At 35.0% G+C, this 13806-nt stretch overlaps 1 protein-coding gene across 1 annotated transcript; it reads left to right on the forward strand.

Moving 5' to 3' along the window:
* Positions 1-5586: 5586 nt before the first annotated feature.
* Positions 5587-12062, forward strand: LOC139897933 (V-type proton ATPase subunit a3-like). The gene is made up of 18 exons (XM_071880649.1): positions 5587-5751; positions 6173-6217; positions 6826-6948; positions 7028-7135; positions 7342-7452; positions 7548-7721; positions 8304-8441; positions 8761-8868; positions 8984-9091; positions 9294-9442; positions 9659-9812; positions 10000-10160; positions 10260-10466; positions 10562-10745; positions 10847-10930; positions 11028-11221; positions 11322-11381; positions 11687-12062. The coding sequence occupies exons 1-18, from the start codon at positions 5599-5601 to the stop codon at positions 11889-11891; spliced, it is 2466 nt and encodes an 821-aa protein (XP_071736750.1). The 5' UTR covers positions 5587-5598; the 3' UTR covers positions 11892-12062.
* The last annotated feature ends 1744 nt before the right edge of the window (positions 12063-13806 follow it).

A 13806-nucleotide genomic window follows, 5' to 3' on the forward strand; every position in this document is an offset into this window, starting at 1 on the left:
ACTTCTTCTTTTCTACTGGCTTGCTAGAAGAAGCAGCAGATGGGGTTTGGGTTTGAGTACACTGGTTAGCCAAGTGAGCTTTGCTGCCACATTTGTAGCATTTTCTCACTTTTGGCTTTTGTGGCTGGTCATGCACAGATCTAATAGGGGCAGTAAGATCGGGTCGACTTTTGGTTACTGCCTCAATTAGCTGGTCAAGCTTGACTGTCATTATCTCAGTGATAGACAGCTCATCAGTCGAGTCAATTTTTGCTTTTCCCTTATGGGCAGCTTTCCTTTTGGAACCAGTACCATGACCATGGCGAACTGTCTTTCCTTTATCATTTGACAAGTTAGCGTGGGAAGTTGCTGGCTTGTCTTCTGATGCTGATGAACCAGTAGGTATCTTAACTGCTGCCTTAGATTTGCCAGTATTTCGTTTCACTGGCTTGTCTGCAGCTACTGGGTGACCAGTAGATTGGTCATCAGCTGGCTTAGCACTGGTAGAACTCGAACACGAAGGGGAATCAGTTGGTTTAACTTTTCTCAAATTGTTTTCAGTGATTTCCCTTTTAATACGTCTTTCTTTCGGAGTCATGTAGTAGATGCTTGAGGGGTCAGTAGTCTCATCAATTGAGTTACTGGCTTCTCTTGCTCTAACTTCATCCTCCAAAATTTCTTTCATGGCAGGTGGTGGGGACACAGTAGGTCTAACAAATTTGTTTGTCACAACCTTTTTACCTTCAACTATCTTGGCAAAAGTATTTGGCAAGACAGCTTCAGGATCAGTTTCAAGAATCGGGTCCATGAAAGTAACTTCTGCAATAGCAGCAGCAGCAGCATAGTCACCAGCAAAGAAGGCTTGAACTTGGGCAGGCACCTGCTCGTTAACACATTTAGCTGTGCGTTGAGCAGATGTGCACCATGAAGCAACAACTCTTTTGAGATTGTCCAGCTGGGTCTTGACTTCTGCTGCCTCAACGTGAAGAGTTTCTAAAGCAAAGTTTTGTTTTTCAAGTTTGGAAATTGTATCTTTTAAGATCTTAATTTCATCATTTTTGCCTTTGAGTTTTTCATTTAAAGATTTGTTACTAGATTTCAAACTCTCTTCACGTTTGCAGCTTCTGCATAAGTCAATTCTTAGGTAGTCAAACATTTCAGCTTTTTCATCATCAGTATAAGTTTGAAAATTATCAACCTTATACATCATTTCAGTTTTCCATTGAGGAGAATCTCTGTTTTGATCAGCTTCCCTCATATCAGCCAAAAACGTACTACCACCATCATCCTCATCAGACTCCTCGACCTCTTTGGCCATCAAACACAGCTTTTTACCAGTAGCGTAACCAGCACCATCATCATCAGTATCACTATCAGAAGATGAAGACGTGCTGGCTTCATCCCAGTCATGATGTTCAGCAACTAGAACCTTTTCTGGCTGTTTACCCTTCTTGTCAGTCTTTGCACTTTCCTTCATCTGAGCTTTCATAGCTTTGTACTTGTTTTTGTACTTATCAGCTTTTGAGAAAGAGTTAGCATGTGACGTGGAAGGTTTCTTGGACATGCATTCAGCAGCAAAATGTCCAACCTTCCCACAATTAAAGCACTCAGATTTAGGACCCTTGACTGACTTGCTGTTGTACCTAGCACATGGCTTTTTGCTCCCTTTGTATGACTTGCTGGTTCTACTACGATTGAACCTTTTGAACTGCCTAGCCAGCAGAGCCATACCTTCAGCAAACCCTTCTACATCACTTTCATCAGTACTGCTTTCTTCAGACCCAGTACCACTTTCCTCAACACTATCAGCTGACTCTTGTTCTGCCAGTAACTTTTGAACCAGTAAAGCTTTTTGAGCTTTCTTCCGTTTAGCAGCAGCAATAAGAGCAGTATCATCATTTTTAGATGATTTTGAAGTAGTGGGGGCAGACCTAAAGTTTTCTTTCATGTTAAGTTCAAACTTGGCTTCTGCCTTCTCATGATTCCAAAGGGAACTGTAGAGAGAAGACAGGTTAAAGTTCTTTAGGGTCTGTGTGGTTCTTAATGGGTCAGTAATAGGTCTCCATTTACATGGCAGTGCATCAATGAATTTGTTCACTTGTTCAAATTCAGTGTAGGTCACATTTAAAGTGATCAGGTCTGCTATCAAAGAGTTAAACCTAATGAAGGTTTGCTTAAGGGTTTCATTCTTATAGGCAAAGAACATTTCATATTCTCTTTTAAGAGCAATCATCCTGTTCTACCTAACTTCTCCCATACCCTCATAGGTGACATCTAGGTAGTCAAGCATAAGCTTAGCATTTTCTTTTCCCTTAATCAGTTTGAATAGTGGGTTAGGCAAAGTTATGGCTAACAGGGTTCTGATTTTAGGGTCAAGACCAACTCGACGTTTATCCTCATCATCCCATCTAGAGGGAGTGAGAATAACCTCTCTGCCAGGGATGGCAGGAGTGTCAGCTGTTGCTGGTGCACTACCAACTGTCTCAGTGGGAATAAAAGGGCCATCTTTGGCAATTCCAGGCATGAGTGGATCTACAGACTCAAGATGGAGCATGAACCTTGCCTTCCAGGTTTCATACTCATCTTCATCAAACTTAGGTGGTCTGTGAGACGAGCCATTCTCAAGGTAAGCTGAGTTTGAATACGAAGCCATAAGAGAATTCAGATCCAAGATATTAATTATCAAGACTGAAGCTCTGATACCAGTTGTTGGTCCCTTAATAACAACAGGAGTATTGTAGAGGGGGGGTGAATACAATTCTTTTCTTAATTAACTAGTCAGTTAAACACGTTTCGTATTCTGTAGTAAATAAGATAGAGTCACAGGTAATTTTCAACGGTTATTCTTTATTGATTAAATCAGAAAGAATCACAACTATCCTTGGCGGAAATGATAGTTGGTTGATACAGATTACCTAGATTATAGCTAAGAGATAAACTAAAGCTATTACACGGTTTGGACTCTAACAGATAAACCCACACCACTAGTTTTTACAATAGTGGATACAACAATATATATAGTAGTTCTATTAACCGTGTAATTGATCTATTGTCCACTGGTACATAGGATGTCTGTACTTGAGGGGACAATTGTGTAAGGAGGCGTGCTCCCTTTCTTTCCTCTTTAGTAGCTATTTGCAGGAACACCCCAATTCGGTTTGGCACCACTATTTGATTAAACAAATAGAATGTTGTGTTCCCTAGGTGTTGACAACGGATAACTTATGTCTGCACATAAGTTAAACTTCTGCATTCCCATGCGGTCTTGTAAGGTCACTTGTCAGCCGCCGACGCGTGTCCTTCTCTGTTCAACTTTGTCTTCGACTTCGGTTGAATAGTACATTTGATGTAGACCACTCAGGGAAACTTATCATGCTTGTAATGGAGCATGGCTGTCTTGTGTTGTATGCTGATATCCAGACTTACTGGTCCTTCATATGCTGAGTCACTTGATATTCTTGATTTGCTGGGTGCACATCCTGTGCTGATTCGAAGAATACATTTCTACCTTGTGCTGATAGACTAGGCAGCATACTAAACACTCGACACAGCTATATTAGCTGACTATACATAAACAAACTTGTGCTGGCTGCACATAACACTTTAGTGCAAATAAATATTGTTTTGTCATAATTAAATCCTTAATTATTTTGGGGACTCAACAGGTTGTAGTGGTGTTTGATGGAGAGAGGTATTGGTGGTTATTGAAGGGTTACAACAGCGAGCAAATGGTGGTGGTTTGTAGTTTTATAGGGTAGTAAATAAACAGCATATTACGATGGTTCTTGGTGGTGGTGTTGCTTCGGCGGACAGCAAATAGAAACCGAACAGTAGTAGTTTGAGTAGTTGCAAAATCGAAGGTTGGTTTGGTTAGGTTTGTATGTTGGCCGAACATAAACCAAAAACAACTAGTAGTTCGATTGGTTTATGCTTCGGGTTTGAGTTGTAATTGATCAACAAACACAAGGTGATGGTTTGTGTTTGTGTTTGAGAATTTAAATGGCAGAAAGAAACAAACAGTCGATTATGGTTTATGTTTTGGGGAGGTATCCTTTGAGTTGGGTCTCGTTAGTTCCACCAAGAAAGAAAAGAAAAAAATAGAGAAGAAGAAAACAAAGTGTTTTTGCATGCGTGGGTCGTTTTTATTAAGGTGAGAGGTAATGAAGATGGTGAGGAATCAATTCATATGCAAAGTGCAAATATATAAATCTCCATACTCCGTAACTTTAATCTAACAATTTTTAATAACAATATAATATTGATAATTAACACTCAAGTGGAGGACAAAGAAAAACGAGTGGGGTGATAAAGAAAGAAACAGTATCCATAATTTGAATCTCGTGAATTTTTGTTGGTTGTATACTACCGACAGTTTTCACGAACTGTGTATTCTGCGAAATCAGTGACGAATAAAAGTGTTCAGAAAAATCTCATATTTTTAAATTAACTATATTTATTTATTTTGGTCATTATGGTATAAAATTCGATCATTAATTTATTAAATAAAATTTTCCTCAACTGTCTCTCTCATTTATGGGTAAAATATAAAAAGTGTTAAAATTAATTAATTAGATCCTAAATATACTTTTAATAAGCCTACAACTTATATAACTCATTTTCGTATCACCGTTTATTTTAAAATTACATAAGTTTGAATTTAACTTGTTTAATATCAATCGAAACATCAAACGAGTATTACAATCATTTAATATTTATTTTTAATATATTTTATTTATATATAGAGATAAGTTTTAAATAATAATTATTATAATATCATATTTTTATTTTATTAATTATTAATAACAACAACATATAATACTTCAAATTATATTTCGAATTCTTATTTATATATACATACATATATCTATTTACACTTAATTGTTCATGAATCGCCGAGAACAGTCGAAGGTCAATTGAATATATGAAACAGTTCAAACTTTTTGAGACTCATCATTACAGACTTTGCTTATCGTTTCGAAACATATAAAGATTAAGTTTAAATTTGGTCGAAAATTTCCGGGTCGTCACAGACAAGGGGGCATCCGCCCCAGTGTATTTGCCATTTTCAGTGTAAAAATTTTGAGTTTTTCGATTTTGACCCAATGGATTTTTTTTCCCAAAGCCATGCCCTAAATCTCTAAATTTTGGCCAAAAACCTTCATATTTTATCCAAAAAACCTCCATATTTTACCCAAAAAAGTTGTTACATTTAAAAAAAAAAAATTGGGTAGAGTGAATTTATTTTTCTGTTTTCGCCATTTAGTCCCGTTGGGTGATCCACCGTTAAAAGAAAAGAAAAAAAGTTTATTTTTTATTTATTTATTTTTTTTTTTTTGAAGTTCTCAGACTTCCAAACTAGCACTCTATCTACATAATTCGAGTACTTCGAATCCACTGTCCAATCCAAATCCTACACGTTACTATTAGCTGTACCCTGAACCCCAAATAAATCTAATCACAATCAATCAATTAAAAAAAGCTTGAAAAAATATCAGTCACATGAACGTGGCTACTGAAAACATATTGAGGCGATAGAAGACAGATACTAACAATTATCATCTCTTATTTTTATACTACTAATAATCGATCTCAAACACCGCAACCGGACGTTGTCAACAGATGGCGGAGAACGGCGGCGGTGGTGGTTGTTGTCCTCCAATGGATCTATTCCGTTCAGAACCGATGCACTTAGTACAAGTCATTATTCCAGTTGAGTCAGCTCGATTGACCGTTTCTTACCTTGGTGATATCGGTCTCATTCAATTTAAAGATGTGAGTATCATTCTTATTACTTTATGATTATAGTTATGATTATAGTAATTGTAATTCTAATAATAATTATGTTTATAATATAATCGTTATGTAATTGAACTGTTTTAGGAGTTTAGCTACTATTAATCTGTATAAATTGATTTGAATGTTGGCAATTTAGTAATATTAGGGTTGCCTGATACATTCGTGATGTTGATTTTGGTTGAATTATTAAAAGTATAAAGCTAGTTAGTTATAGTTATCCATTTAAAGGCTTTGATGCCATAATAGTATTAGTATTAGTATTGAATATTAAATATAAGAGTAAATTTAGAAAGATCTTTTAAACTTTCCATTACATTTTTGGTGTGTTATTGTTGGTTTATGAGTTGTTAATTTAACCAGAAGCTTTGGTCTAACATCATTTTATTGGTATATACAGCTGAATGCAGAAAAAAGTCCTTTCCAGAGAACATATGCCAGCCAGGTGAATACTTGTTTTTTCTGCAAGGTTTAGTAAGTTGCTTAGTGTTGTGACGTTGTCTTCTTGAGCTTAAAGTTAGAGATATGAATTGTCATATGGAATTAAATCTGGAAGTTGTAAGCTTTGTTAGTTTGGATTATGGTTGACGCATGGAGTTGCATATTCACTACACTTGCAGTATTTTACAAGATCACTTTGTAAAATAAATACGTAAATCAAGTTTTGGAACACTGGTAAAGATTACTATATGGCTGAATGCGTCACATGGATCCCTTAATTTCCTGTTAATAATTGCCTTTTGTCACATTTGAAGCTCTGTTTTTCAAAACAAGAACAATCTATAAAAATAACATTCTATTGTTCTGTCTTTAGTATGACATGACAAGAAATGAAGAAATAGATGTGTGGAATTCCTTTGTAAAGTAGTGAACTTGTCACATCAATATCAACTGTGAGTAGTTACAACAAAATTAATTACACTTGTATATAATATTCTTGACCCTTATAAATTTAGTTTACTCATCTCATACTGTTGGAGCATTTGTTCGTCTAGAATATTCTTGAAACTTTGATTTATTATGATCGTGTTTTAAGTATCTTTTGTTGTGTAGATCAAAAGATGTGCAGAGCTGGGACGGAAACTGCGTTTTTTCAGAGATCAAATGTCAAAGGCAGATGTCAAGCCATCAGCGAAGTCTGAGGCAAAAGCTGAGTTTAATCTGGATGATGTGGAGGTATACACAAGTTTTACATGTATGCATAAATTTGGACCATGTTTAGAAGTTTAGATTTTCTGTCTTTTTGATTATTTAGGTGAATCTTGGAGACCTTGAAGCCGAGCTTATTGAAATCAATGCAAATAGTGAAAAGTTGCAGCGTACCTATAATGAGCTTGTGGAGTATAAGCTGGTTCTGCAAAAGGTACTAGTATATGTTACAAAGTTTGTAGGATGCTTAAAAAATTTTGAGGAGTTTTTTTACTAAATGAGAGGCATATGGATGCCTCAAAATTTTCATCTGTGCAATGTGAAATGTTCCTGTTAAAAATGACTTAAAAAAATATATGAGCCTAGAAGACCTTATTTTTATTTTTATTTTTTTATTATTTTTTTTTTAAACTTTCACAGGCTGGGGAGTTTTTCAAACTGGCAGAAAGCAGAGCTGCAACACAGCAAAGAGAACTTTCATCAGATCAGGCTGCTGAAGAATCTCTTGAAACTCCTTTATTGAAGGATCAGGTGCATGCTATGACATTAATAAATAATAAATAATTTCATTATTGAATGTAGGTTCTAAAAATTATACATTTCTGTTTTTGATGTTTATGAAATAGGAATCAACAGTTGACCAAGGCAAACAAGTCAAACTCGGGTTTCTCACCGGCCTCGTGCCAAAAGGACGAGCCTTAGCTTTTGAAAGAATTTTATTCCGTGCCACAAGGGGAAATGTATTTCTGATGCAGTCTTCCGTGGAAGAAGCTGTTATTGATCCCAATTCAGGTGAAAAGGTAAATACTCTGGTATTCATATTCCTGTTTTTGTGACATGTTTTTTGTTTGATTATAGTTAAAGAATTTGATATTAAATATTTAATCAGACTGGTGAAGTTTTGTCTGATATTAAATATTTGTAACATGGTTATGTGAAACGTATTTTCATATTATGGTAAACGATGTTATGCGATACGTGAATGCTATTATCAAAAACCTTCTCATGATCTTGCATATATGCTTCCTTGGTATATTGGAGTATGTCTTGCTGTAAATATATTATTTTTTGATTAAATACGTAAACATCATTTTTGTGTTACATCTGTATGCTCCATAAGGAGGTCACTGTTAATCTCTAATATCAAATGAACCCAAACTCAGCCTTTATTCATGTTCAAGAACTGTGATATTTATGTAACATCTATACTCGCAGTATACATGTATTCTTAATTTGGTTGCAAGTATTACCAACTTGTGAACTTTTAGCTTGATCAAACAAGCATAATAATGCTAACATGTTCATTAACCCTAAGTACAAGTAATAATGTCAGTAACACTCAATTGTTTTATAGTTAATTAAACACGACTACTGCGGTGCAGGTTGAGAAAAATGTTTTCGTGGTATTCTTTTCTGGAGAAAGAGCCAAGAGCAAAATTCTTAAGATATGTGAAGCTTTTGGAGCAAATCGTTATCCTTTTACCGAAGATTTGAGCAAACAAGCCCAAATGATAACTGAGGTACAGAACGTCTTCTAGCCTTTCTCTTTGTTATTATATATTAAAATTTGTACGATTAACTATCACTTAAGAACATGAAGGAACTTGAATGTTCACATGGGAACATAAGTAGCATTGTTGGAGTTGTGAAACATCATTAATTCATTCTTCCAGTACAATAATCTGATTATGCAATCTTGTATTCTTCTGAAATGTTTCGAGAACCATTAATACCTTTCTAATCTTTCTAGTTATGGTATACCAACATGCTGCATAATTTATTTATTTCGTTCTTAAATGGTTGTATCTCTGCATAATATGTACAACTATCACTTTCCAGGTATCTGGAAGGCTATCTGAGCTGAAGACAACGATAGATACTGGACTTTTGCACCGTGGGAATTTGTTGGAAAACATAGGAAAACAATATGAACAGTGGAGCGATTTGGTATGTGTTGTTGTAAATTCATGTTATAATTTGTGTGTGAATTCATCGTTTTCTGTTTATATTTTCTATATTTTTCTTATATGTTCTCTGAACTTTATTTTCTTGCTACTGGAAGGTTCGGAAGGAAAAATCTATTTATCACACGTTAAACATGCTTAGCTTTGATGTGACTAAAAAGTGTCTTGTGGCTGAAGGGTGGAGTCCCGTATTCGCAACCCAACAGGTTTGTCACTATACCCTATTAGCCTTGTATGTAGTGGTGGAATGTGACCCATTTCTCCATAAATTGCTTGATTAGGATTATGTTTTATTTCTATATAGTTTTCTGATCAGAAGGGATACGGTTCAAATGAGTCGAACGGGTCAAAAGTCATCGATTGTGTATTCAAATTCATAATACATTGATGTTCCTTTGTTTATTGCAGATCCAGGATGCCCTGCAGCTGGCCACAGTTGACTCCAAGTCACAAGTTGGTGCCATTTTTCAAGTTTTGCACACAAAGGAGCTGCCTCCAACTTATTTCCGGACTAATAAATTTACCGAGTCATTCCAAACAATTGTTGATGCATATGGGTAAGCATTACTTTGTCATTCTTATGTCTAATATTTTACAGGTATTGTAGTTTGTAGTTTATTTGATACATCACATATTTTTGTATGCGGCAGTTAAGAATATTTAACATTTAGTCTAGATAATTTCCCTTATTCATAATATAGATGTAGTCTATGTAAAGGCTGTACTTATTTAAAACTCCATAAACGTTAAACGTCTAATCTACTCTTGTGCAGTGTTGCCACATACCAAGAAGCAAATCCCGGAGTATATACTGTTGTCACGTTTCCTTTCCTGTTTGCGGTTATGTTTGGTGATTGGGGCCATGGCATATGCATCCTGCTCGCAACTTTATTTCTAATATTCAAGGAGAAGAAATATTCAAGTCAGGTAAATAGCACCAAGACCTTACCCTAAAATGATTGCATTATTGAAAATTCATACCCAATAGTTGAAGTGAACTGTTGGTTAAAAGTTGTATAAGAATTTTAATCAGTTTCTTAGTAGGTGGTTTTACAAGTCTTATGTTCCAACTCTGCTTGGATACTAATTTGATTTTACATTTTCACGAATGCAGAAACTTGGAGACATAATGGAAATGACTTTTGGGGGTCGCTATGTTTTATTGTTGATGGCTCTCTTCTCAATCTATACCGGTTTTATCTATAATGAGTTCTTCTCAGTTCCGTTTGAGTTATTCAGCCCTTCAGCATATGCCTGCCGTGATGCTGGATGCACGTACTTATCTGACCCCTTCTAAAACTCATATATATGTTCTGTTTTTTTTTTTTTTTTTTTTTGCATAATTGGTCCCTATGTTTTCCCTGTTTGCTATAGTGAGGCTACCACAATAGGCTTGATAAAGGTACGTGATACATACCCGTTTGGTGTGGACCCCGCGTGGCACGGGAGTCGCAGCGAATTGCCGTTCCTCAACTCATTAAAGATGAAAATGTCGATTCTTATTGGAGTAGCCCAAATGAACCTTGGAATAATCCTAAGCTTCTTCAATGCTCTATACTTTAAAAACCCTGTGAATGTCTGGTTAGTTTTCATATAATTTTTGTTCAATGTTTATCATACACACAATGTATTGTATTGTATTGTAGTTGAAATATTTTCAACTCTGCCATTTCCAGGTTTCAATTTATTCCACAGATGATATTTTTGAATGGTTTGTTTGGCTACCTTTCCCTCCTCATCATTGTGAAATGGTGCACTGGCTCGAAAGCCGATTTGTACCATGTAATGATATACATGTTCCTTAGCCCCACTGATGACCTCGGTGAAAACCAGCTTTTTCCAAACCAGAAGACCGTTCAGGTTCGATACTTAAAACAAAACCTTGTTATTAATGACTGTAGTATAAGCATGGTGTCTTTATGTCTTTATATCTCACTTGGTACATATCGTTTCATCACCAGCTTGTGCTACTACTGCTATCTCTAATTGCTGTCCCGTGGATGTTGCTACCTAAGCCTTTCATTTTAAAGGCACAACATAACAGGGTATGTTTTTTCGTATTTTAGCTTACATTTTCATGTTCAGTTTGTGACAATTTTGTTATCTTACCTTTTTTTAACCTTGTTATTTGTGGCTTTTCAGACCCATCAAGGTCAGGCTTACACACCCCTTGAAGGCACAGATGACTCGTTGCAGGTGGAGGCAAATCATGATACGCATGATCATGAAGAATTCGAGTTTAGTGAAGTATTTGTTCATCAACTCATCCATACTATCGAGTTTGTACTTGGGGCAGTATCAAATACAGCGTCATACCTTCGTTTATGGGCTCTCAGGTATCCTAATTGAACTTTAATCTTTCTGATTGAAGTTTGCATTATACCGTAATGGTCCGTTGCCATTTAATATATTTGACACGTACACTCTTTTTTTCAGCTTGGCACATTCAGAGTTGTCAACCGTTTTCTATGAGAAGGTCCTGCTTCTTGCTTGGGGGTAAGTTTATTCTTTCTTAGTAGCAATGGGCCAATACACATGTATTGTTTTGTTTTTCTATAAATACATGAGAATTTGCATTTTTTTCTTTTACATATATATGTCGATTTTTAGTCGATTTTGGTGTATATGGAACAACATATAAATTTGAGTGGCCTACAAAATCGTTTTCAAATATGTGTGGCCTACAAAAACATAACGATAAACTTAGGTGGCCTCTGGATATATAATCCTTTTTCTTTTTTAATAAAAGCAGTTAATTATCTTTATCATTTCTTTACTAAAATCTCTGTTTTTACACGCAGGTACAATAATGTAATTATCCTTATTGTGGGCATCATCGTGTTTATCTTTGCAACTGTTGGAGTACTGTTGGTTATGGAAACCTTGAGTGCCTTCCTACACGCATTAAGGCTCCATTGGGTGGAGTTTCAAAACAAGTTTTATGAAGGAGAAGGGTACAAATTCGCACCCTTCTCGTTTGCGTTACTCGGTGATGAAGACGAGTGATCGCATCACATATTTAAATAATGAAAACCTTCAACATTCAGCTGTTTGTGCATATTTGCACGTGTAATTTATCTTTCTTGGCTGAACACTATACATGTATGTAGATGAGAATTGAGATGATACCCTGCACCATATCTGGTGACAAGTCTTAAATCAGTTTTCACTGGTTTAGCAGCATTGAACAATGAACAGTGCTTCCATCATTTATTTATTTTTAATCAGTAAAAAGCATGCTAGGTGATAACGCATGGCTTTTAGCGAATGTGAAGTGCTATAACATTGTGTATGTCTGGACTTTTGGTAATAAAATAAATATCTTATGGGAAGTAATAAATAACATTGTGTATGTCTCTCGTTTAAACCTCTATTAGAACATCACATTTTGGGCCATGATTTTCTCACAATAAGTTTTCTGTTCGAACCTTACTAAGAGTCTAAGAGCACATGTTTAGGGAAATGTCATAAACTCTTGTAATATAATAGATTGTGTACTTTGAGTAAAAATGTTGGCGCTCCCCATTTTTACGCGGTATACTTTACAACCGAAGAGAAACATATGATATAAACATACCGGGTAAAATTACCATTAATCGGAGGCTCGAGTTGTAGGAAATAACGTATTTTTTATAAAACTTTTTTATTTTTTTAAAGGCAACAAAATTTTTATTGATATCTCAAATTTACAACTCGGTTACATATAGCTTGCATACATAAACTCACCAAATGAGTTTCGCACCTATGTTAACTAAACAAGGTGTTAAGCTAACAACGAGAGTTATACTAAAAACACATGAGGATTGTGAATCCAATTATGCCAATCGATGTTTCTTTTCCTACACCGCTTCGCAATCCACTCGAACGACTTAACTTGTATTTCACATAGCGCAACCGGAACACTCCACACTTTATTTGAGAATGTTTTTTGGTTCCGATTCCACCAAATTAGAGTTGTAAGCCGTGGATTAAAATGTTGTATGTTGTTGTTTCGAAAAATATAATTTATTTTATTTTTCTTAATAATACTAATATAATTATTATTAAAATAAATATAGTTATTGTAACTGTTTTTTTATTATATAGTTTAATTAAAATATATTATCATTATACTATACCCTTTACTAAAAAGGAAAAAAAAAACAATGAATAGTCCCTTTCTGATTTTTTGTATTTTGAAAGGAAAACCTTAACTTTTTATCAGAAAATCTTGAGGTTTTCACCTGTAATTTATTTCTTTGTAATTTTTCCTCCTTTTTATCTATCAAATTTAACATACGTTTTCGTCATCTCGTGACGCAATCGAGGGCACCTACCTCGGTTATATCACCATCCAAATCATTCATTCAAATTAAAAACTCAATTTAAAACTTAAATTCAAATTTTTTATTTCCTTGTTATAATACTCCGGTATAAGAAGGTAATTCCTCCATTCGTGAAAAAAACCAACCTTTCTATTTTCGTTTGTCCCAAAATTTTCGTCTATTTCTATAAATAACCATTAAATATCATTAAAGTTTTAATTATGTCCCTTTTAATTTTAAAAATTTAACTTTAAACATATCAATTAATTTATTAGTTACTCTCTATAGCAAATTAGACAATTCATTATTAAGCCTTAACTCCTCGTCAAATTCTTACACCGACAATCAAAAGTAACACCAAAGCATTAAAAACTCTCTCTCTCTCTCTCTCTCTCTCTCTCTCTCTCTCTCTCTCTCTTAATTCAACTTTGTTATCAGATCTCCTTTTTTCTTTTTCCAATCTTCAGATTCAGGCTTCATTTTTTCATCCTGGTTTGCTACTTCACATTTTGTAGTTAAATTATATAGTTGCAATACTTCTTCATCCTCCCTCCCAAAAATTAGTATCCAAAATCCTCTCATCTTAACCCTAAATTAAATTCACCGCCGCTGCCGAT

The sequence above is a fragment of the Rutidosis leptorrhynchoides genome, chromosome 3, assembly GCF_046630445.1.
Source record: "Rutidosis leptorrhynchoides isolate AG116_Rl617_1_P2 chromosome 3, CSIRO_AGI_Rlap_v1, whole genome shotgun sequence".
Classification (NCBI taxonomy): domain Eukaryota; kingdom Viridiplantae; phylum Streptophyta; class Magnoliopsida; order Asterales; family Asteraceae; genus Rutidosis; species Rutidosis leptorrhynchoides.